Source organism: Sminthopsis crassicaudata, chromosome 3 (assembly GCF_048593235.1).
Source record: "Sminthopsis crassicaudata isolate SCR6 chromosome 3, ASM4859323v1, whole genome shotgun sequence".
Taxonomy (NCBI): Eukaryota; Metazoa; Chordata; class Mammalia; order Dasyuromorphia; family Dasyuridae; genus Sminthopsis; species Sminthopsis crassicaudata.
This window is the reverse complement of record NC_133619.1, coordinates 248344604-248368898: the sequence shown is the minus strand read 5'-3', so window position 1 is coordinate 248368898 and position 24295 is coordinate 248344604. Positions and strand designations below refer to the sequence as shown.

The 24295-nt window shown below is 33.3% G+C and overlaps 1 protein-coding gene across 1 annotated transcript in view; it reads right to left on the bottom strand.

Moving 5' to 3' along the window:
- Positions 1-24295, bottom strand: part of LOC141561158 (transmembrane protein 131-like) — a 151201-nt gene that overhangs the window by 63335 nt on the left and 63571 nt on the right. Inside the window, 1 exon segment of the mRNA XM_074300339.1 lies at positions 4496-4557. Coding sequence (XP_074156440.1) covers positions 4496-4557 — 62 coding nt within the window.

Genomic DNA, 24295 nt, shown 5'->3' with positions numbered 1-24295 from the left:
TGGAAGAAATACCCAAGCTGATTAAAATAATCTTATCATTTATTGTTGTGCAAGATGTAACATATAACATCAAAATAGGAAAAGCAACTAGATGATCCCTATTTCTTCCAGTTCTATCCTTATTATATTTCTATTATGTTTTTTATTGTACCTGAAATTCCAACTTTAACAAAGTTTGCTTTAAAAAAATTTTTTTAACTTAAAACAATTTTTTAAACTAACAACTTGACACCTAATGCTGCTGCTACTGTTGAGAAATGTGAAATGAAATATAAGCTATCACTTATAATTCAAAATGTTTTATTAGAACAAATTGTTCTTCACAATGGAATAGAATCTTTATTGACTTGATAAATGTTTTTCCTAGCTAAGCATACCCAGCCACTGGCCTTAACATAAACATCAATATCATGGAAGCCAAACTACTATTTTGTGCAATTTAAAAGAGATAAAATAAATGTTTCCCTGAGCTTCTTAAATAAAAATCCAATACATGATAAATTGAAAGTTTTTTCTTTTATTTTCTGTACTCTTTCCTTCCTGCTGTTTTCATCCATTTTTCAATTGGCTTCAATTACTATCTCTAAGAAAGTGATTTCCAAATGTATAGTTCCTTAGTCACAATTTCTCTTTAGCTCTAATCCTACATTTCTAATTGTCTGTGGACATCTTTATAACATATTCAAAAAATAAAACTAAGACATTCCCCCTTGCCTTTCTTCTCAGCTTCTTTCTTTCTTTCTTTTTAGCTTCTTTATTTCTTTTAAAAACAATCATCCTAGTCACACAGTCTTGAAACCCAAGTATATTTTGATTTTTCTCATGTACCACTCATATATTTGCTGGAGAATTCTGAGAAGTTTATTTTTCCCCTTGGTCCCCTCTTTGACACTCACATGCCCACTACTCTAGTTCAGATTCTCACCTCTCACCTAGATTATTGCAGAACTTCTTAGCTTAGCTTAACTTCTCCCTTCTTTTAATATCCTTCCTCTTCAACCCATCCTTCACAGAGATGCCAAAAATAATCTTCCTAATAATGTAAGTTGCCTGCTAAAAAACAAAACAAAACCAAAAAACCTTCAGAAACTCTCTGATTAGAGCCCCAACTAAGAATGGCTTTTACATTTTAAATACAATATAGTTTTATTTAAAAAAAAAAAAAATCAAACCTAATCAAAACAACTAAATAATTCAAATGTATCTCAATTTAGAATGGATTTATAATCCATCCAGTCCAAATGATCTTATTTTACAAAGGACACCCAGCCCAAAGAAGTACATGACTTGCCTCAGGTCACAAAAGAAGGATCAGAGTGAAATTTGAACTCAAGTCCTTTGACTCCAGAGCTAGTGATCTTGCTACTATATGTACCTATGGAAGGCTCAATGAATTAAGTGTAATTTGGTTTGGATTTGATGATGTTGCTTTTAACTCCATTGCAAAACGGCTATCCCATTTCAAGTCAATTCTTCCCTAAGCTAAAGGCAGTCAATTCACAGGATCAGGAAGGAGCCTAAAAGGTCTCTCTCTCCCAATCCCCCTCATTTCACATGGAAGGAGACTTAAGGCCAGGAATACCTTGTCCAGGGTCCCAAATATACCCTGAGTCTTTTGATTCCAGAACCAGCCTTTGTGCTACTCCATCATAGGCTTCTCCATTGTGTCTACAAGAACTTCTTCTTTGAGACTTTTTAGACCCACATTTCGTGGCATTTCCTCTTCGTCTAGACCTCCAGAACTCCTGCTGCTCTGGTTGCAAGGTGCTACAATGAGCTCCAGAACCTTCATTTAAATAAGGGCTAGGTCAGCCATCTCTCCAGGTCCCAACTTTGGACTTCTGTCACCCAGATGCCAGATCTATCCCTCTCCTAACTCCCTCCAGCTCTTCAGTTTCCTTTTGTGTGTTGTCTTCTCCATTATACTGTAAACTCTTGAAGGCAAAGATCATCTTTCCTTTTCATAACTCATGTATAACAAGAACTTAATGAATGTTTACTGACACTGACTTGCCCACAAATGTCTCTCATTTGGGGCAGCTAGGTGGTGCAGTGGATAGAGCAGCAGCCTTGAATTCAGGAGGACTGGAGTTCAAATCTGGTCTCAGACACTTAACACTTCCTAGCTGTGTGACCCTGGGCAAGTCACTTAACCCCAGCCTCAGAAAAAAAACAAAACAAAAAAAACAAAAAACAAATGTCTCTCATTTAAAGTTAAAAAAACTATCCACCACAGCACCTTGTTTTCTCCTCTAGTTTAATAATGACTAAGTTGACATTTTGCTTTGCAAAACATAGATTCTTTACATATATTATATAATATATAATTGTGGAACTCATTGTTTATAGATTTCAGGATTAGACAATCTCCATCAATATAAAAAAAATTTTTATCAGCACACAAGACTATCTTAAATTGAAGATTTCCACAGTAGGCCATACTACTCTTACCAAATATGAGACAATGCAGAGATTACCTGAATAGGATATACATTTCCATTCACTCTACTGCAAGGATCCTCTACTACAAGGATCAATTATAGTTATCTCTGGAGATGCTAATGGCTTCCTTCATCACAAGTCTTGTGAATTGCCTTGAACTCATTGTTGAAAAGAGCCAAGTCCATGAGAGTTGATTATCAAATAATCTTGTTGTTGCTATGTACAATGTTCTCTTGTATCTACTCATTTCACTTAGCATTGGTTCATTTTAGTCTTTCAAGACTTTTCTGAAATCAGCTTGCATTGTTTCTTACAGAACAATAATATTGCATAACATTCATATATCATAACTTACTTAGCCGTTCACCAACTTGTGGACATACATTCAGTTTCCATCTTCTTCCCATTACAAAAAGAGCTGCTACAAACATTTTTTGCACATGTGTGTCCTTTTCCCTCCTGTAAGATCTCTTTGGGATAGAGACCCCATAGAGATACTGCTGGAGCAAAGGATATGCATTTGTATAGCCCTTTGGCCACAGTTCCAAATTGCTCTTCAGAATGGTTGGATCAGTTCATAACTCCACCAACAATGTTCCACTTTTCCCACATCCCCTCCCACATGTATCAGTATCTTTTCCTGTCTTACTTAATCTGAAAGGTGTGAAATAGTACCTCAGAACTATCTTAATTTTTAGACCATTTTTTTTCATATACCTATATGGCTTTAATTTCTTCATCTAACAAATTGTTCATATCCTTTGACCATTTATCAATTAAGGAATGGCTTGCAAACTTATAAATTTGAGGCAATTCTCTATATATTTTAGAAATGAGGCCTTTATCAGAAAAATGGATGTAAATTTTTTTCTCCATTTTGTTTTCTAATCTTGACTGCATTGGTTTTGTATATATAAAACTTTTTTTTAATTTAATGTAATCAAAATTATCCATTTTACATTTTATAATCTTGTCTAGTTCTTCTTTGGCCAAAAATTCCTCCCTTCTCCACAGATCTGAGAGGTAAACTATCCCTTATTTTCCTAATTTATTTATGGTAGCATACTTTACTTTTAAACCTATTTCAAACTTATCTTAGTATAATGTGCTAGGTGTTGGTCAATGCCTAGTTACTGCCATACTATTTTCTAGTTTTCCCAGCATTTTTTGTCAAATAGTAATTTCTTATCCCAAAAGATGCAGCTTTGGGTTTATCATACACTAGATTGCTATAGTGATTGATTATTATGTCTTGTGAATCTAACCTATCCTACTGATCCATAAAGATCATATGGTACAAAAATCAGTAATTAACACAGTATCTGAAAAAAATCTAAGAACAATTCATGCTTAATATCTTTCTCCTTTTTCACCACTGTCACTTCTCAACAGAATGGGGGCCTGAAAGGACTCAAGACCTTTTTGTATTTTTATGAGTTTTGCTAGTTGCCATGACTATAAACATTCAACATTTAGTGTCTAATCATGCAGCAAAGAAACTTCATATTTCACTAGAATGATCCAGAGTGGCAACAAGTGCAGTCAGAATTACTGCTAGTTTGACTAATACTTGTCAGCACTGACACCTACCTGACTTAGTTTTTGAACTACTTCATTCCATAAAAAGTCATTGAAATAGCATCTTTGTATAGACACAAAATCACACTGAGGTAAAGATTAACTATCGACATCTACAAAGTCACCCAAATATAAAAACTAAGAGTGCAATTCTAGCTAAGAACTTTTTTGTATAGGTAATATGAGAAGCTTCTTATACATAAAGTAATAATTATGAACTAGCTTTTTAAACATACCATTTTGTCTTCACAAGAATTACTACAGCTAGTTCCTTAAGTTTGCTAAACTCCTTTTTCACCTCTCCCAACTTTCTTTTATACAAGTCTTAAAGCTCAAACTCAAAAACTGGAAAACTTCAAATATAACAGAGAAACTATTTTGATTTTTTTAAGGGAAAAATGTGAAAAGAGATAACTATCCCAGACTAATATCTAAATTAGACAATTAAAAAATTTTGAATATAGAAATTTGTTACCTGTAAAAGTCCTCCATCATCAAAACGTAGCACTTCTATTATGCTATCCGACTGAATGAATGCTGTAAAAATAAAAATAATGAAATTTTATTCATATGAATGCAAATTAAATTTCAATCTATAATTATACCCTAGAAATTTAAAGTCTTATATTCTAAATATGGATATTATTTGATGGTTCAACATCAGAATATAAAAATTCAGTTTGCAATCATTTAATAAAATAAAACGACCAGTCTAATAATAACCTCAATAATAAATAGCTTTAATTTTTAACGTTCTATCAGTTAGGCTTAATACTAATGACTAATTTTGTATGAATTTCTTAATTCTGGAAATGACAATCTATGAAACAAAGAAAGTTATAAAAACTATCCTTCATCTTGTACTGCCAACTTCCAATCTGATGACAGAAAAGGAGATAAAGGATAATAATCCCCACTCCCCCTGCTTTTTTTGGCTGTCTATAAACATTAAATTGCTAGTACACCAAATGTGAGATCCTTGTCCAGGGGCCAATAATTGAGTGCTAATTTTGAAGGAATTAAGCATAATTAGTCTTGATAATATCACTGAAAAAAAAGCTAGTAAGCATTTTTGGTGGTAGCAAAGAACTGGAAACAAAGGACATGTCTATAGATTGGAGAATAGCTACACAAATTAAATAATTTCAATATTACTGTTATAAGAAATAAAAACTATGATGAATATTGAAAAGCATGGAAAGATTTATACAAACTGATACAAACTAAAACAAACAAAAAAACCAGAGCCAAGAAAACAACATATACAATCATTAAAATAATGTAAACAGAATCATAAAAGAACTGAAAGTGAATATTAGACAATTACAAAGAAGCATGGCCTCGAAGAAAAGATACATGAAGACATATCCTTTTACTTCTTTGTCAAGGTAGAATATTAATGTGGAACATTAAATATTTTTTCAAAGTATTGAAATGTTTTTCTGGTTGCTTTTTTCTTCTATTTAAAAAACCTTTGGCAAAGAGTTGGTTTTATCATGTGTCCAAAGTAACAATATTTCACAGGTCACTTAAATCACCTCATGTTGCTGTAAGCATCTACAAAAAGACCACCATGAAAATAACTAGTTTAATGTGCCAGCATCTATTGCAGATGACGAGGAAAAGAAAGTCTACAAGAATATTAAAAGCCTTCTCATCAAATCAGCATATACTTTAATTTTAGTGATTTTAAAGCAAAGGTTGGATAAAAGAGAGGGGAGAAAATTTTTTTAAAAAATTAATAGTTAAAAAAACAAGAGTATAAATTATACAGAAAACTTTTACCTATATGCCAACATGAATATTGTCTAGTACAAAGCCTGGTAGCGTTGTATATGTTGAGTACCAAATAAAAAGGGTTTTTAACAAGAAACTTAGTTTTTATTGTGGTCAAATCACCAACTTATTAAAGGGAAAACAAAAATAAGAATAAGAATTTAAAAAGTGAGAAGAAAATGTATGCAACAAACAAGCAATGATGAAAAATGGGGGGGGGGGAGAAAGAATAAATACAAATAGTAGTTAAACTTTCATAGGAAATTGTAATGTATATAAGTCAATTGATATAATGAGGAGCCAGAGAAATTTAGTCACTAACTCATGCAATAGAAAGATATGAGAGTCAAAGATAAAAGTAGTTTTTCATATAAACTAATTCATAAATTCTTAAGAAAGAGCTCAATGGTTCTAACTACAATTTGATTCAGAAAATAGCAAGAAACAACAGGCACAAAAAACAAATTTATGGAAAGCTTGGCAAGAAGCTGAACTAAGCAATACCATCTCCCAAGGACCTTTGGGGATTAAGTATGTAAAAGCTGTCTGAAGATATTTATAAAAAATTCATTCCACTATCAATAATTATGGAGCCACTGTTTTTTGAAATAGAGTACATGTCCTAATATACTATATAAAGTAGTATATCAGTAGTAGAAACAACTAAAGCAAACAAAAGTAAAATAATAGCTATATGTTAAACCAAGTAATTCAAAACAAAATTTTGAGGGCACTGAGAAATCCATTCTCCAGACAATTTCAAAGAATGTAGGACATCAAAAAGTTGGGAGAAATCCTTCACATTGGATGAATCCTCATGGCAAATTTATAAGGACACATGAAAAAGAATAGCACAACTTGGGCAGACATAGATAATTTGCCATCTGTATCAACTAGAAGAAACATACAGATCCATTTGAGTATTGTTACCAAAAAAGGGGGGGGAAATGGTTATAGAGAAATATAAAGAATTAACAGACAAAAAAAATCTGCATGAGAACAAATGTAGGGAGGGAATTCTTAATATAAGTTTGAGAAAGAAGTGTCAATCTTTCATATATAATATTCTATAGCTAGCCATGTTTTCATTCCTAAATGATTAAAAGGAGTACAAAGTACAAGATCCCAATATCCTTGGTTTTTTCTTTATTATAAAATATCATTTAATAGACTATTAAAAGGTTCTGCCTTCTGCAATATCTCAAATGCATGCTAAAGTCATAAAAAAATTCTTTGAAAATTATAGATGGAAAGTTATTTTGTTCAATTGCCCTATATTCCTAAAAAGGAAGCAACATGCATACAACACTGTTCTTTGTCAGTATCATGGTAGATATGAGAAGTAGCATAATACAGAAGAAATAAGGTGTTGCTCTGGGTTAAACACCCCAATTCTAACCCTTTATACTTGTTTCTTGGGAAGTCGCTAAACCTCTCAAAGCCTTAATTTCCTTATTTAAAATATAAGAGGCCAACTAAGTGGCACAGTGGATAGAATGTCAGCCTTGGAATTAGGAAGTCTCATCTACCTGAGTTCAAACCTGCACTAGCTGTGTGACGCTGCATAAGTCACTGAACTCTGTTTGCCTCAGTTCCTCAGCTGGAAAATGGCAAATGATTTTAGCATGTCTATCAAGAAACCTCAAATTGGTTTACAAAGAGCTCGTCGCAAATGAAATGATTGAACGGCAACAAATAAAAGACTTGTACTAAATAGATAACTTCTAAGATCCTTTCCAACTCTACATCTAATATCTTTAAGTCCATTTATGGACCTATGAACCTATGTTTCACATGGTGTTAAAATTAAAGAAAAATTCCCAGATGACTGAAGTCATCCAAATGACCTTATACAAAGATAACAATGCTAAATACACTAATCCTCCCAAATGAGATTATAATCATGCAAGAGTTTAGTCATCCATACTGAGAGAAAAAAACGTTGTTTGAAAAATGCTCATTGTCCAGCCACTGATATGAAGTTGGATGAGCAAGCCATAGGTCTGAACATCAATATCTGTATCTCAAACAATGAGTAGGCATAGGTGGGTTTGATATTAAATAGGAAGAAAGAAGGCTGGATTACCTCCCTTATGACACCAAGCTTTCCCCGGATATGAAGGCTCATCTTTTTTTTAAACACTTATTTTCTCACAATGCTAGGGGTGAAAATCATCAAGTACTACAATATTCCCTCACAGCCCCGATAAAGTTGAGTGTTACCAAAAAAGGAAATAAAGGTACATAATGAATATGCATAGTTTTTAACATATCACCAAAAAAAAAAAAAAATTGTATAAGAAATATGGCAAAGAAAGTTAGAGAAACCTAAGAACATATATATTTTTAAATGGGCTAGTCATGTAGTCAGTGGTAGAGATAATTAATGAGAAGACTTCAACTGTTTCACTGGTACCATGAAATATGAAGAGAATCTAAAAACCCCATACACTGAGAAAATACCAGAAGATGCTCCTGGCAGATTTCCAGAGGATGTGGACAAGAATCCTATAGGAAAGAAGTACATGGAAGGGTTAAAATCTGGATCATTAGTACAACTATCTAGATTGTTGTGATCATTGTATCAATTTTTTTTTGGCTCAAGAGGAAATCTTTCATAATAGCATGGGAATATTTCTAAATCTTTCAAGAACTGAGTAGGTAAATTTTTTTTTAATTTTTAAAAAGATGGTCAAACTTTTCACTATATATACTTTAGAAAGGCACAAAATATTCCATTTACTTGTAGATAACAAACTTAAAATGAAGACTTGTGTCTTTTATATCTATAAAACATATGTACATATATTCACACACACACACATATCTGTCTTATTCATCTCAGTGATGCTCAGATCAATCCTGTAAAAAATGTGGAAAAGATAAATTATGATAAAGATTCAGAGAAGCTAAACAACATCTCCAAGACAGTATTGTTAACAAATAATAGATAGAATTTATTTTGCAGTTTCCTGATGTTTTTCTTTTAAGCAAATTTTGAAGTAATCATTTATAAATAAAACACTTCCATCTTCTAAGAGGGTTCACCTCTTTTAAACAGTTAAGCAAAACCACTTAACAAAATTGGAACAGAGTACAAGTACATATTACACTATCATAGTTCAACATTTCTTTAGAAAAAATCTGGCTCAGAAGTGAACTAGATCCAACATTAGAAACAACATTGGGAGGAATCTTGTTTTTTAGTACTTATCTCTGTTGACTGCATTATAATTATATTGATTTTTTTTCTGATTTTGTTTCTATCTTTCTACATTAGTTCATACATGTCAATCCTCACAGCACAATATAATGTTTGATTATATAGTGCAGTTTATTCAGCAATTCCTCTATTAATGAATACATAATGAGTCCATATTTTTGTTAGCAAAAGTAGTGCTAATAACAAATATTTTGGCATATATGAGGTACACAGGAAAAGACCACAGTATTAGGAAATATTGAAGGGGGAAGGGGACAGCAGAGGATGAAATGGAAAGATAGTATCCCGGGAACAATAAACATGAACTTGGATAGACTTTGAGAGATAGTGGAGGACAGAATGGTCCATGAGGACACGAAGAATTGGATATGATTAAATAACAATATATGAAACATTTATTTCTATTTTTTTGAGTTATGTGAACCACACAGTAGGGTCACTGGGTCAAAGAATATGAACAGTTAGTCACGCAAAGTAATAGCTCAGTTTTGTTTGTGTTTCTCTTATCATCCATGATTCAGAGAATTTTTTCACGTAATTGATAGTAATTTGCATCTTTTAAAAATTATCAGTTCATATTCTTTGACTATCTGCTGAAAAGCAATTTAGGCTTTATAACGTGTCAATTTCTTAGGATATGACTCTTAGAAAAACTGGATCCAAAATTTGAGGGAAAAAAGTACTTTTCTTATTCTAACCTTCATTGTTTTGTTTACATAAAATATTACTTTTCTGACTAAATTTTCCCATTTCATGACAGGTATGAAAATTGAGAAACTACACCATTTCCTCTAAATTATTCATCTGGCATCCAACTATCAAAATGTGTTCATTTCAGACTATCTAGTTGACTGTCTTTGAGTGATTATAAGAGTCCTTGTGGTTTCTGTGCCAAGTTTGTCTTTTCTGCTTCTAGCTACTGCTTATCAATCTACTGGTCTACACTTTTCTAAAAAATTTTTAAACTAACTTTGGATATTACAGATTAATAATCTAGAATGTCATAACATTGGCTTCTATTCAATCTTTTTTTTTTTTTTTTTTTGGAAGAAGACAGGGATATTTACCTTAAAATATTTGTCTTTTTGTTTATCTGTAGATATGTTATTTTGCGCTATCTTGGTAGTTTGGCATACCAGTAAGGATGAAAATTTAATTTCTCCACTGATTTTCTAAGCCAATCAACATTTATTTATTCATTAAAATTCATTAAATTCATTAAAAACAAACAAACAATTTGTTCTTCCTTTCTTTGTATTTTGATCAAATTAGCTAACAGCTACATAGGAAAATTTAGACAAAGTAATATAAAGCAATACGTGCAATAACAACAATGTGTCATTGTAGAAAACAAAGGACCAAAAAAAAGTAAATGTTGGAAGATTATAAAGAACAAGCACATCTAAAAAGGAGAGATATGGAAACACACTTCTATAACTTTGTAGAGATAGGAGTTCTATAAGTATCATATTTCCTATTTTCAGATTTTTTCAATATACACCTGTACAGTGCTAACTATATAATCAGTTTGTTCTGACTGCTAATTGTACAACCATTAATATACATGAATTATATTCATCTTTTTCCTTTTTATTTTTGAGTTCTTTGGAAAAACAAACAACTATTTGTTATTTGTTATATGTGACCACTCTGGGAAAGGAAGAAGTTATGATTAAATTTGTTTCTTTCTTCATCATTTTAAATTTTGTTTTTCCTCTTTTTAAAGTTAGAATTAATCTTTGTGGTTTTTCTTACCCTAATCTAATGCCAATATCTTCCCCATAGAGCCTTCATTACCCCCAACACAAACCCAGATTATTTTTTTAACCCTTCTCTTTCCCAGGCCAGATAAGAATGTGTTCTTGTACACAATTTCTCTATTTCTTAGTATCAATCACATTCATGTGTGGCATTGCTTTCAATAAAATATCAATTTATTAATTAAAATTCATCTCCAAATTAATTTCTTCTTCCTTCCAGAAATTATACATTACAATTAGACACCTCTGACATCTTGCACTCTTCACATCAACCTGTTAGCAATATGTCTGTCCAATCAGACATAAATACTATCTAAATATCTACCACAAATGTCAGTTAGGAAAGAACTTAAATTCTTTTTGCCCTGGGAATAAGTATGTATGGTACAGTAAAAAAGGGCATAGGATTTAGATTCAGAAGTGGTGTTTTTTTTTTAATTCATTTTTCCAAATTATCCCCTCCCTTCCTCCACTCCCTCCCCCCGATGACAGGTAATCCCATACATTTTACATGTGTTACAATATAACCTAGATACAATATATGTGTGTAAATACCATTTTCTTGTTGCACATTAATTATTAGCTTCCGAAGGTATAAGTAACCTGGGTAGATAGACAGTAGTGCTAACAATTTACATTCACTTCCCAGTGTTCCTTCTCTGGGTGTAGTTATTTCTGTCCATCATTGATCAACTGGAAGTGAGTTGGATCTTCTTTATGTTGAAGATTTCCAAGAAGTGGTGGTTTTGAAGATCAGCCACTGATTAACTATGTGATTTTGGGCAAATAACTTCTCACTGGGTCTCAATTTCCTCATCTGTGAAAAGAGAGAATTGGACTAGAGAATTTCAAAAATGCCTCTTGTAGTTCTTGTCTCCTTCATGGGCTCTGTACATGAATATTTCCTCCCTCAATGACTTTCATAAATGGTGTGACTTCTAGCAGACTATGCACTTCTTTTTTACTTTCCCATATAAGTACATGATTCTAGACTTTCCTCCATTTCTCCTTTTCTCATCTCGGGCATTCATCTATGAAGTCTCTTTCCCAAAAATATTAACTCACTAAGAAGACCCTAAAGTACTGTGGTGAATTGAATACTAGATTTGGAGCCAGATATCCAAGATCTGCCTCTTGCCATCTGATCATTCATTCTATTCCTTTGAACTCCAGCAATATCTTTGATAAATTGAGATTTGTATTCAAGATCTCTTTAGACTATGATCACTGTGGACAGGTGAAAAACAGTTTGATTGGTAGGGCCCCAGTCCCTCTTTTTGGTCTTTTGCTTGAATGGTACCATCAGGATTAAGTTCTCTAATTTTGCCACATTGTTCTTCCTTTATTAGGGAATTTAGAAAATACCTTCTATTTTATTTTTCCTAAAGATTAGTGATATCAAACTCAAATAGAAACAGAACCACTAATCTATAAACAGGAGATACTAATCCATATATACATACATACCCCTGAAGGCTACATTCTGGTAGTTTTTAACAGTAATTTATTTCTGTGTTATTTATTTTGCTAAATATAATTATATTTTTATCTGGTTTGGGCTGTAATCAGTTGTGTTACAAGGCTGCACTGGAAACTTTCTTATTATAGATAAAAGGCTAGTCTCCCATTATTATTAGACTTGTTTTTTCTCAACAGCAAAATAAGGTTTGCAGTAAATACACTCTCCCACAGAAGACTCATAGACCAAACAATGTGACTGTCCCTTGTGCAGAGTATTTCTCCTCCTTTTGTGAGGAATAAAGTTTGTTAAAGCTATCTCTTTGTAAGATGACTCTTTTCATTTGAACTCCTCAGCACTAATATCGCAGACCAATTAACTTCTTTCCCCACCTTATTCTATCACACCAAAAAGATTATTTTTTCCATTGATTCATGGACTTTGGCCTTGAATGTTCCTTCTTTGTTCTCTTAACTCTAGAACAAAGTAAGCATCTATATGGGAAAACTATTTTTCTTTGGCTCATTTCAGGCAAGACTTTCTGGATGCTCACTATTTCTCTTTTTTCTTTCTTTTTATTTGAATAACTCATTTATAACGTCCTAATTTTAAAACTTCCAAAGTACTTTTTCTTCTCTCCTAAGTGTCCCTAAAACTCTGCCTTAAGAATGCTTTTTATTTTTTTAGTAGCCCTCAAATAAGTCAGAACTTTTAAGACAACAGTCATCTCATCTTTGAAGCAATGATTTATTTACTTTTCACGCTACCTCTTAAATTTCTTGTATTTCATGAATTTCAGCTAGACATTCAATCACTAGTTTACCTAAACTATTTCATTAGAAATAATCTGAATTTCTTGCTTTTGCTAATTTAGTAGTATAATTAGAGAGCATAAACCATTAAAAAAAAATTTTTAGATTTCTTATTTTTTGCTATTTAGATTATTCAATAACCCTTCATTTAATTTCTCATAGAAATAATTTATGCCAGTCTTTTTTTTATATATGAAAGATCTCCTAGCTGGTTGCAACATTTGTTATGTAAAGTTCCCTAATTTGACGGTGATATTTCTGGGTAAGTTGATCTTGAAGTTTCTTCTTTTTTTAATTATCAGTAATTATAATTTATACTTTGCATAATTTATATTCTTTATGATTTTACATAATTTTTATATTTTAAACATTTAAATAATTTTCTTTAGTATAATGGTTTGAGGTAAAGCATTATGACATTTTTTTTAACATTATTTCAACTCATTTCTATCTTCAAAATCAACTGACTTGACAAGAGGTCTCCTTTCAGTATTCTTTTCTTTTTATTTTGTTCTTATATTCAATCTTTCAAATCTGACCTTTGCTGCAAAATCTTGGAGGGGTTTTTCCATTATTTAACATTGTTTTTACTATCTTATATAATCTGATTTCCAACCTTTAATTACTTGTGATTTTCTAAATCATGATAGAGGAATTTAATAGTTTTATCCATTACTGTTTTTGTTGGTCTTGTGGTTACAGTATTTTCCCTCATCATGTCTTTTTATTCTATTTAAAATTACTGTAATAAGGTCTCCTTTGAGTTATTAATTTCCCCCCAGTTTTCTCTATTGGCAAGATTTTTTCCTAATTGCCTTCTTTGGTGAATTATGTTTTTTAATCCAATCTACTATCCTCCCCACATTTTCAAAGTTATGACTGTTATATATTTTTTTTAACTCTTTATCCCTGACTCTCTCTTTATGAAGAGGAAGGTAAAAGGGAATAAAAGAAAACAGAAATAATATTAGTAACCTATAATTAGAATGGTCTGATTTTACTCTAATATTCTTCTCTGCTCAATTAGCCCAAACTCTGATTAATGGCTCTTGATTTTTCTTTCAATCTCCTACTTCACAACCTACCCTCCAAAACTGAAGTATGTTTTGCCTCAACTTTATCTTCTGTCCTTAGTTAATATCCCTTTTCAACTGAATGTATTTCTATACCAAATGGCATGTGCACATTTGTTCAATGATTTCTTTGCCAGGACCAAAAATTAGCTTATGCTAATGAGATGACCAATATATCCCTTCACCCCAAATGCATAATTTTTTTCTGGGTTATATGATCCTTCTTCTCTTCAGTTTTATAATGGCACAGTAATTACAATATTATTTTGTTTTACTAACTATTGTTCCTTACTATAACATGATTTCTTTTTCTAGCTACATGAAGTCTTTTCTTTGAAGTAGAAGTTCCAGATTTTGGCTATGACATTTTTGCGTGTTTTAAATTTACATCAGGGGATGAGGAGTAAATTCAGTTTTCTTCCCAACCTCTTTTCCAATTGATAGTTTTTCTATTCTTTTCATTTGTTTATTTGTTTATCTGTTTATTGATTGATTGGCTGAGGCAATTGGGGTTAAGTGACTTGCCCAGGGTCACATAGCTAGCTAGCTAGGAAGTGTGTCTGAGGCCAGATTTGAACTTAGATTATCCTGACTTCAGGGCTGATGCTCTATCTACTGCACCACCTAACTGCCCCCAATTGGTAGTTTTTAAATAATTGCTTATGTTATTAGAATTTTTCAATCCTTATGCCTTTTTCGAATAGCTTTCATTTCATTATTGTATCACTTAATTCTATTTTTTTTGACTATTTAGATAAAATATTTTATATTCATTTTATGGTATTTACTTTCCAATTTTATTTTTACTAAAGAACTCTAATGGCTATACAATAGATGGAATATTGAACCTAAATAGGAAGACAAGTTTACATCTGGCTGTAGACACTTGTGACACTGGAAAAGTCACTTAGCCTGTCTGATCTGTAAATCTTTTCTCATCTGTAAAACAGGAATAATTATGTATACCTCTAAGAGATACTGTGAGGAATAAGTGTTATATAAATGCCAGTATTTATTATTATTATTAATAATTATTAATATTAAATTATCATCAATAATTTTTATTTTTTCTTTTCTTGCTTCATTTCTTTCATGCAGTCTTGGGAATTCATTGCAACCAAGATATTATTTTGTTCTAATGCTTTTTTTGTACTTAAGAGTAGAGATGCCATCTTCTGCATGTAACCTCTTGGGTGTCATTTAATCCAGAGTATTTCTTCACTGTTCTCAGAATTTTCTTCTATTTACTCCTATTTATAATTCCAATTCTAGTCTGAGCCTTTGTGAAAGCACATGTTCTCCACTGCTTCAAACACTCACAGATAAAGTGCATTGACCCCATTCAATCCTGTCTCTCCAAATCAGTGCACTACTACAGCAATTCTGGATGGGATCACCAGGATCAGGCTCCATCCACTGTTGCAAATTCTGATTTCTTCCTAAGTCTCCAGTTGGCCAAATGCAAACCCTCCTTTATCTTCTTTTCCTCGTACTATCACCCACTGTGAGACTGTCAGTGACTCACTATACCTCAAACCTTTTTCTACATAGGCTGTTTAGGCCCTATACCTTCCCCATGCCTGAGGAATCACTGGAAACAGGTCCTACCTTGCCATATCTATAAAAGGAACGCTGGCTTCTGGTTTTATAGAAGTCTCAAAGCGTGTACCATCCACCTGGCTCTGGAACCCTGCATAGTGATCTCTAGGGGAATCTGGTTCCATTTCCTAATACAGTTGAGATTCCACTGGCTTCAAGTCCCATTTTCTAGTGATTAGGCTGCTTAAAGTTTCTATCATGCAACATAGCTCACAGTACTCAAAAGTTTCTGGCTATTTTCTAGTGCAGTCCTAGACTGGATAAAGGAGCTTACCGGTATTTCCCCTAGTTTTATTTGATCATTGTTTTCTTTTGTGCATTTTAAAATCTTTGCTAGAGAGGTAACCACAAAGCTGGATTAATCTTTCACATCATTATCTTAAATGGAAGAATTCCTCTCTGCTGTTGATTCTATTTGTTGCATTCCCATTACCGAGTGATAGAAGGTAGGTGCCCTTAGGGAAGACCTCTCAGTTATTAATATATCTTCAAGGTCTTTTTAAATCCTGAGATTATTTAAAAAAAAAAAAAAAAAGTCAGATTGCTTTCACCTGTTAATACTAATGACAATATTGGTTGCAGTTAATGAACACAAGAAATACAAAATGATAAAAAATAAAATTCACAAAGATTCTTCCATAAAAAGCCATTGGAGCCTAAAGTTACAGCAATAACTTATGATATTTCTAACATTGTTAATTCTATCCAAACCTCCTTTTTCACATGGTAGCTGCATTCTTTCTTTATTTCCTTCCCTTGTTATCTCAACAGCTACTAAATACTTTTTTCCTTTATTTCCCAGACACAAAAAATGTGGGAGCTGTGTGCATGGAGGCAAAACAATCAATAAACATTTATTAAGCATATCTGTTTATACTAGGCATTGAGCGAAGTAAAGGAATACAAAAAGAGTAAAAAGATCCTCAAGCAGCTTACAATTTATTGGAGAGACAACATGTAAAAAAATATATACACAAAGCAAGCTATGTAGAGGATAAGAGGAAATAATAAATAGAAAGAAGGCACTAGAATTGAAAGATTGGGAAAGGCTTCCTGTAAAATGAGAGATTTTAGCTGGGACTTAAGCCAGTGAAGTCAATAGTGGCGGACAACCAAAGAAATTGGCTGGAGATGAGAGGGTTTTATTTGTAGAACATAGGAGGCCAGGTTTTTCAGATCAAAAAGTAAAGTGTAAGAACACTGGAAAGGTAAAAGGAATTACAATTTAAAAGGCTTTGAATGCCAAACAGCATTTTATAATTTGTAACTGGAGGTCACTAGAGTTTATTGATAAGGGTAATAACACGGTTAGAACTGTGTTTCAGGATGACTGGAGGATGGATTAGAGTGAGGAAAAATGTGAAGCAGGCAGAATGTCAGCATGCTATTGTAATAGCGTGAAAAAGCCTAAACTAGCATAATCACATTGTCAGAGATGAGATGGGAATATATTCCAGACATATCACAAAGGTAAAGTCGATAGACCTTGGTAACAGATTGGATATGGGAGTCAAAGTTAGTGAGGAGTTGAGGATCACTCCTAGGGTCTGGTACCCTGACTAGGTACAGGTGGTACCCTGTACAGTAAAAGGGAAGGTAGGAGAGAGAAGAGAGGAAAGTGTTTAGGGGAAAAGATAATGAATTCTAATTTTGACATGTTGAATTTAAGATGTCTACTAGATACTTTGAGAAAACTTTTCCCTTCACTGATTAGAGCACAGAAGAATACAAGCGATCAGAACTTAAGTTGTAAAGCACATCTTTGGAGTATAAAGGAGACACAGAGACCTAAAAGTATACAGTTATTCTTCAGGTTCATTTTGGTTGAAATTCAGGACATATATCTTATTTAATCAAATCAAGAAGCATTTATTAAGTGCTAAGGACTAAGGATACACAAATCACTATTGATCAGAGAAATGCAAATTAAGACAACTCTGAGATAGCACTACACACCTGTCAGATTGGCTAAGATGACAGGAATAAATAACGATGAATGTTGGAGGGGATGTGGGAAAACTGGGACACTGATGCATTATTGGTGGAGTTGTGAAAGAATCCAACCATTCTGGAGAGCAATCTGGAATTGTGTCCAAAAAGTTATCAAAATGTGCATACCCTTTGACCCAGCAGTACTACTACTGGCCTTATATCCCAAGGAAATACTAAAAAAGGGAAAGGAACCTGTATGTACCAAAATGTTTGTGGCAGCCCTTTCATAGTGGCTAGAAACTGGAAAATGAATGGATATCCATCCATTGGAGAATGGTTGGGTAAATTATGGTATATGAATGTTATGGAATGTTATTGTTCTGTAAGAAATGACCAACAGGAGGAATACAGAGAGGCTTGGAGAGACATATCAACTGATGCTGAGTGAAACGAGCAGAACTAGGGGATCATCTTTCACTAGCTTATAGAACAATGTTGAAATTTCTTTTCATAAAATTTTGACAATCCTTTTGACATGGTAAAGTATTTTTTGAATATAGCTGAAATGATGATCCATTCTCTTTTTGTAGAGATTATGAGAAGAAGCCTTCAATCTGTTAGATGTAACGTAACTTTTCTAAACAAGAGGAATGTGCTTGGAATTGGAGAGAACTATATAAACTCCTTTTTCAAGCATGAGGTTATATTGAGGTATACAGTATCAGAAATACGACAACCTGAAAATTGTTAGTAAAAATCAAACCAATGTTATCAAAGCTTTATGAAAGCCATTTTTCTTTTATTCTGTTGGATATAATAAGTACTGGGTTCTGCAACCCATTTTTGATACATAGTAGCTCTAGAATTAACATACTAATTACTACAGCATTGTTATTATCCTTCTTCAAAAGAAAAACTATGACATCTTTATGGAGAAGAAACAAAAATGAAATTCTCCAAAGTAATTAGACTATTCCCTTTGATTTAGAAATTTCATTGTTGGAACTATATCTGACACAGGTTACTGACAGAAAAAAAAAAAAGATCCATATGTACAAAAATATTCATAGCAGCATTATTTGCAATAACAAAAATGTTCCCTCCCAACAACTGAAAAAAATGGATAGGAAAATTGTGCAAGTAACAGATATTACTGAGATATTTTTAAAAATGACAAACTTGGAGAAATATGGGAAGATTTGTTTGCTATATGAATATACAAGACTTTTAGGCAAACTATACAAGATGAAAAACTATTACATAATTATGGTTAAAACATTTATCCTTACTTTATCTTTGTTGTGTGAGGGCTTCCTTACCCAGATCTATGATTTTTACTGAGGTGGTAAACCCACAGAATGGAAAATTCCTTTACCAATGTCCATTGGCAACACATTTGTGATTTAACATTTTAGAGAGCTGCCTCAGCATTGCAAAAAAGTGACATGACTGCCTCTGGCCCACAGCTAGTATGTTGCAAAGATATTTTCAGAAACTAGATTTTCCTGATTCAAAAGCTAGCCCTTTATGCCCATCCCATATTGCCCTAGGAAAATGGTGTATTTTTCAGTCACAATCACAAGATCAAGTGACTTTGCTTGACTGATTTTGGGGATTATCTTTTCTTGATGAATCTGGATATTTGTGGAGACATGTTTATTCTGACAAAACATTTGAATAAAAATTAGATTATGTTCAGAATAACAGACTTTAAAAAGAAAGAAAGAAAAAGAAAAAGAAAAAAAGGTATTTTGAAAAGACCTTAATAGATCTCTTGATTTCATTGGTAAGGAAAGTAAACTTCATTGGAACCAGACTGCAAACTACCATCATGCAGACTCTCCTAATAATTTGTTGTGACCAGAAAAACCCATGTTCGGCTGATGAGCCTTTCCCATTTGGGATAAGGTAATCTTTGGACAATAGCCAGGTTGTTTGGCTCATACCTGAATGCTTTCTTGACTGGCAGGACCTGCCAGAGCTTATATTCCACTGATATTACCTTTAAGAACCCCGAGTCATTTCCAAAAGATGAAGTTTCACAATTGAACTTTAAAGGAAGGGAGAAAGGTATTATTAAATTGCCATTACAATAAGAAATGAGTGTGAATTTTAAAACACATAAGCAGAACTACATCGAAATGTGAAGACCCGTTTCCAGATAATTCTCAACTTCATACTACTACAAAAATTCTCTTTTCTTTTATTTTCTCCTGACTTTCAATGTCAATTTCAAAGGTATCATCTTGGCTACATGGCATACTTTGACTTACCTACAAAGAGGCTGTCATAACTCTCTCTTCCTTCCTTTAAAGAATGAATATAAATATTTTGAATCTTGGGAGCTCTTCCCAAGTACAAGTAAATTCTGTAGTGCAAAATTTATATCAAATATATTTTATATAAATAAAATATATTAAATATATAGTATAAAATTAAATAAGAACATCTATTTTACAATTTTATAAAATATCATTGCTTCTTATTTAAATAACATTAATGTAGTATTTTTAGTGTGTTTTGGAGGGGAAAAAAAACCTACTGAGAATGGCCATATAAAAAAATTCTCTGACAAAGAAATCAAAAGTAATTGAGTAGTCTGACCACCTTTGTTGTAAGACATCCTTCAAATTGATGTGCTTTAAAAAAAAACAAAATTAAATGATTATAAGCCTTTAAAAAGTTCATAAGATTTATATGGGGAAGAGGGGAAGAGAATGTGTAGAGGGGAAACCCCCATACTTATAAAACTGGTAATATTTACCATGAATTTAAGAACATTTTTTCTAATTTTTTTCCCCTAATTTGTTTTGGCATACTACCTAATTTTACTGTTACCAAAATTGTCCAGTCATAGCAATAAGCAATAATACTATGTCTTATTAGAAAAACCACTATACTAAGAATCAGAAGACCTATGTCTGAGTTCTACTTCTGAAATTTACTATTTCTTTCTTTTTTCTTTTTTTTGCTGAGGCACTTGGGGTTAAGTGACTAGCCCAGAGTCACACAGCCAGGAAGTGTTAAGTTTCTGAGACCAGTTTTTGAACTTGGGTGTTCCAGACTTCAGGGCTAGTGCTCTACCGACTGCACCAACTAGCTAGCCCCATGAAATTTACTATTTCTGTGATAATTTTAAACAAATGACAATTTTATAGAATCCACTCCAAAAGAATCAAGTCTCATATCTATTTTCACAAAAATAAATTTACCTATATTAAAAATAATAATAATAATGTTTTTGGGACAGTTTAGATGGTACAGATGATAGCGTACCAGTGTTGAAGTCAAGAAGACCTGAGTTCAAAATCTGGTCTCAGACACTTAACACTTTCTGGTTGTGTGATCTTCTTAGGCAAGTCATTTAACCCCAATTGCCTTATCAAAAAACAAAACAAACAAAAAATACACCTGCCCCCCCCCCAAATGTTTGATAATCATGAACAATATTAAAATAATCTAATTTTAGAGCAATGTTGTATTTAATAAAAAAAACTATTTTCCTTCAACTATAGTTTTAAAGTGAGTAAAGTATAAATTAAAAATGGAGCAATAAATAATTGGCTAAAATAATCAGAGGAATGAAGTTTCTGGATAGACAGATATTTTATATACTATGTTGTTTTTATTAATTATGTTATAGTTATTCTGAAACTCTCTGAATATCCTCACCTAGAGTAAACTTATTTCTTATCTCACTTTGTGAGTAAAAAAGGATAATTTAAAAGGACATAAACTCCAATAAAGGAAACAACACACACACACACACACACACACACACACACACACACACACACACACACACACACACACACACCTTTACATATAAGATAAATATAAATGGAAGTGGAAAGGCACAAGTATTTGGGAAAATCTAGAAAGATATCTTATGGGAAGCAATGTCTGAGTTGTGTTTCAAGAGGCAGAGAGGTTAAGATGGCATGTCACATAATGAGGAATAATAAGTCAATTTGACTACAACTTAGGGGACACGAGGTAGAGTAAACTTGGAAAGATAATAGAGTCTGATTAGGATAGGTTTTATGAAGCAAACTGAGAAGTTTGCATTTTATCCTAGAGGCCAAAAAAAGAGTCACAAAAGGGAAAGTAATTCCTGTACTTAAGGAATAACAATTTGAAAGCCATGTAAAGGATAGAATGGTGAGAAAAACTGAGTTGATCAAGTCCAAGGAAGAGGGATCAAATTAGGGTGGCATGAACAGAAAGAAAGGGATGACAGAGATGTTGTAAAGGTAGAACTAACAAAACTTGAGTGGATTTAGGGAGAGAGGGAGGGGTAAAAAATAACTACTATATAAACTTTGGTGACTAGAAGAATGGTGTCACAAAAATAAAGATGCTAACAAAAAAGATAATGAGTTCTTATGCCCAAAGGGCTATCAAACAGTGCATAACTTTTGATGCAGCAGTGACTACAGTACTTGTATCCCAAAGAGATCTTAAAGGAGGGAAAGGGACCCACATGTGCAAAAATGTTTGTGGCAGCCTTTTTATTAGTGGCCAGAAACTGGAAACTGAGTGGATGCCCATCAATTGGAGAATGGGTGAAAAAGTTATGGTGCATGAATATAATAGAATATTATTGTTCTGTAAGAAATGACCAGCAGAATGAATACAGAGAGGATTGGAGAGACTTACATGAACTGATGCTGAGTGAGATGAGTAAAACCAGGAGTTCATTGTACACAGCAACAAGAAGACTAAACAAGGATCAATATTGATGGACATGGCTTTCTTCACTAATTGGATTCACTAAACTGGATTCAGACCAGTTCCAAAGATCTTGTGATGAAGAGAACTATCTATACCCAGGGAGAGGCCAGTGGAATTGAGGGTGGACCACAACATAACATTCTCACTCTTTATTGTTGTTTGCTTGTGCCTTGTTTTCTTTCTCATTTTTTCTGTTTTTTTTTTTTTAATCTGATTTTTCTTGTGCAGCATGATATTTGTGGAAATATGTTTAGAAGAATTGAATACTGTTTAACCTATATTGAATTACTTGCTGTCTACAGGAGGGGGGAGAAGGGAAGGGAGGGAGAAAAATTTGGAACACAAGACTTTGCAAGGGTGAATGTTGAAGACAATTCTCAGATGATAAAATTGAAACTATTTCCACTCATATGAAAGAATGTTCCAAATCACTACTGATCAGAGAAATGCAAATTAAGACAACTCTGAGATACCACTACACACCTGTCAGATTGGCTAAGATGACAGGAACAAATAATGATGAATGTTGGAGGGGATGTGGGAAAACTGGGACACTAATACATTGTTGGTGGAGTTGTGAAAGAATCCAGCCATTCTGGAGAGCAATTTGGAACTATGCCCAAAAAGTTATCAAACTGTGCATACCCTTTGACCCAGCATTGCTGCTATTGGGCTTATATCCCAAAGAAATACTAAAGAGTGGAAAGGGACCTGTATGTGCCAAAATGTTTGTGGCAGCTCTTTTTGTTGTAGCTAGAAACTGGAAGTTGAATGGCTGTCCATCAATTGGAGAATGGTTGGGTAAATTATGGTATATGAAGGTTATGGAATATTATTGCTCTGTAAGAAATGACCAGCAGGAGGAATACAGAGAGGCTTGGAGAGACTTACATCAACTGATGCTGAGTGAAATGAACAGAACCAGAAGATCGCTGTACACTTCAATGCTGTATGAAGTAGTATTCTGATGGAAGTGGATATCTTCAACATAAAGAAGATCCAACTCACTTCCAGTTGATCAATGATGGACAGAAATAACTACACCCAGAGAAGGAACACTGGAAAGTGAATGTAAATTGTTAGCACTACAGTCGATCTACCCAGGTTACTTATACCTTCGGAATCTAATACTTAATGTGCAACAAGAAAATGGTATTTACACACACATATTGTATCTAAGTTATATTGTAACACATGTAAAATGTATGGAATTACCTGTCATCGGGGGGAGGGAGTGGAGGGAGGGAGGGGATAATTTGGAAAAATTTAAAAAAAAAAAAGGGGGGGGGTGAATGTTGAAAACTATCTTTGCACATATTTTAAAAAATAAAGTTATTATTTTAAAAAGTGGAGAGAGTTAATGGTTATTCCATTAATCATAGTTTTTCTATGATTTAGCCTTAAGCAGCATAAGTAGTAACATTCCAACCACAGATAGCCTGCAAAAGCAAAAAAAATGGAGAAAGCAGTGGTTTTCTGGACTGCAGAGTAGAAAAGTCTGAATAACAGCGACAGTGCTGGCAGCAGCAGAATAGGAAAATAGCGTTATCCTGCCACCCACAACCCTGGCAATAGACAGTGATGTTGGCAGAAACAGTCTGAAAGCAGCAGCTCAAATAACATCAGGAGTGAGGCAATAGAAAGGGCAGAGGCACACTAGTTTAAAGGCCTTAGCCAGCTGTGGAGACAGTAGCATGGGCACAAGCCAGCTATGTGCAGGCCTGAAGTAGCCTCAGGAAGTGTGGACTCCACTCCATTCAGTTATTAGAGGGTCCTAGCAGGTGGGTGAACCGGAAGCAGCATGAATCCAAGTCATATGGGTATGCAGTAAGCAGCAAAATTCCTAGTAAGCTGGGAAAGCACCTGGGGTAGCTTCCAGACTAGTTATATTTGTTGTTGTTGTTGTT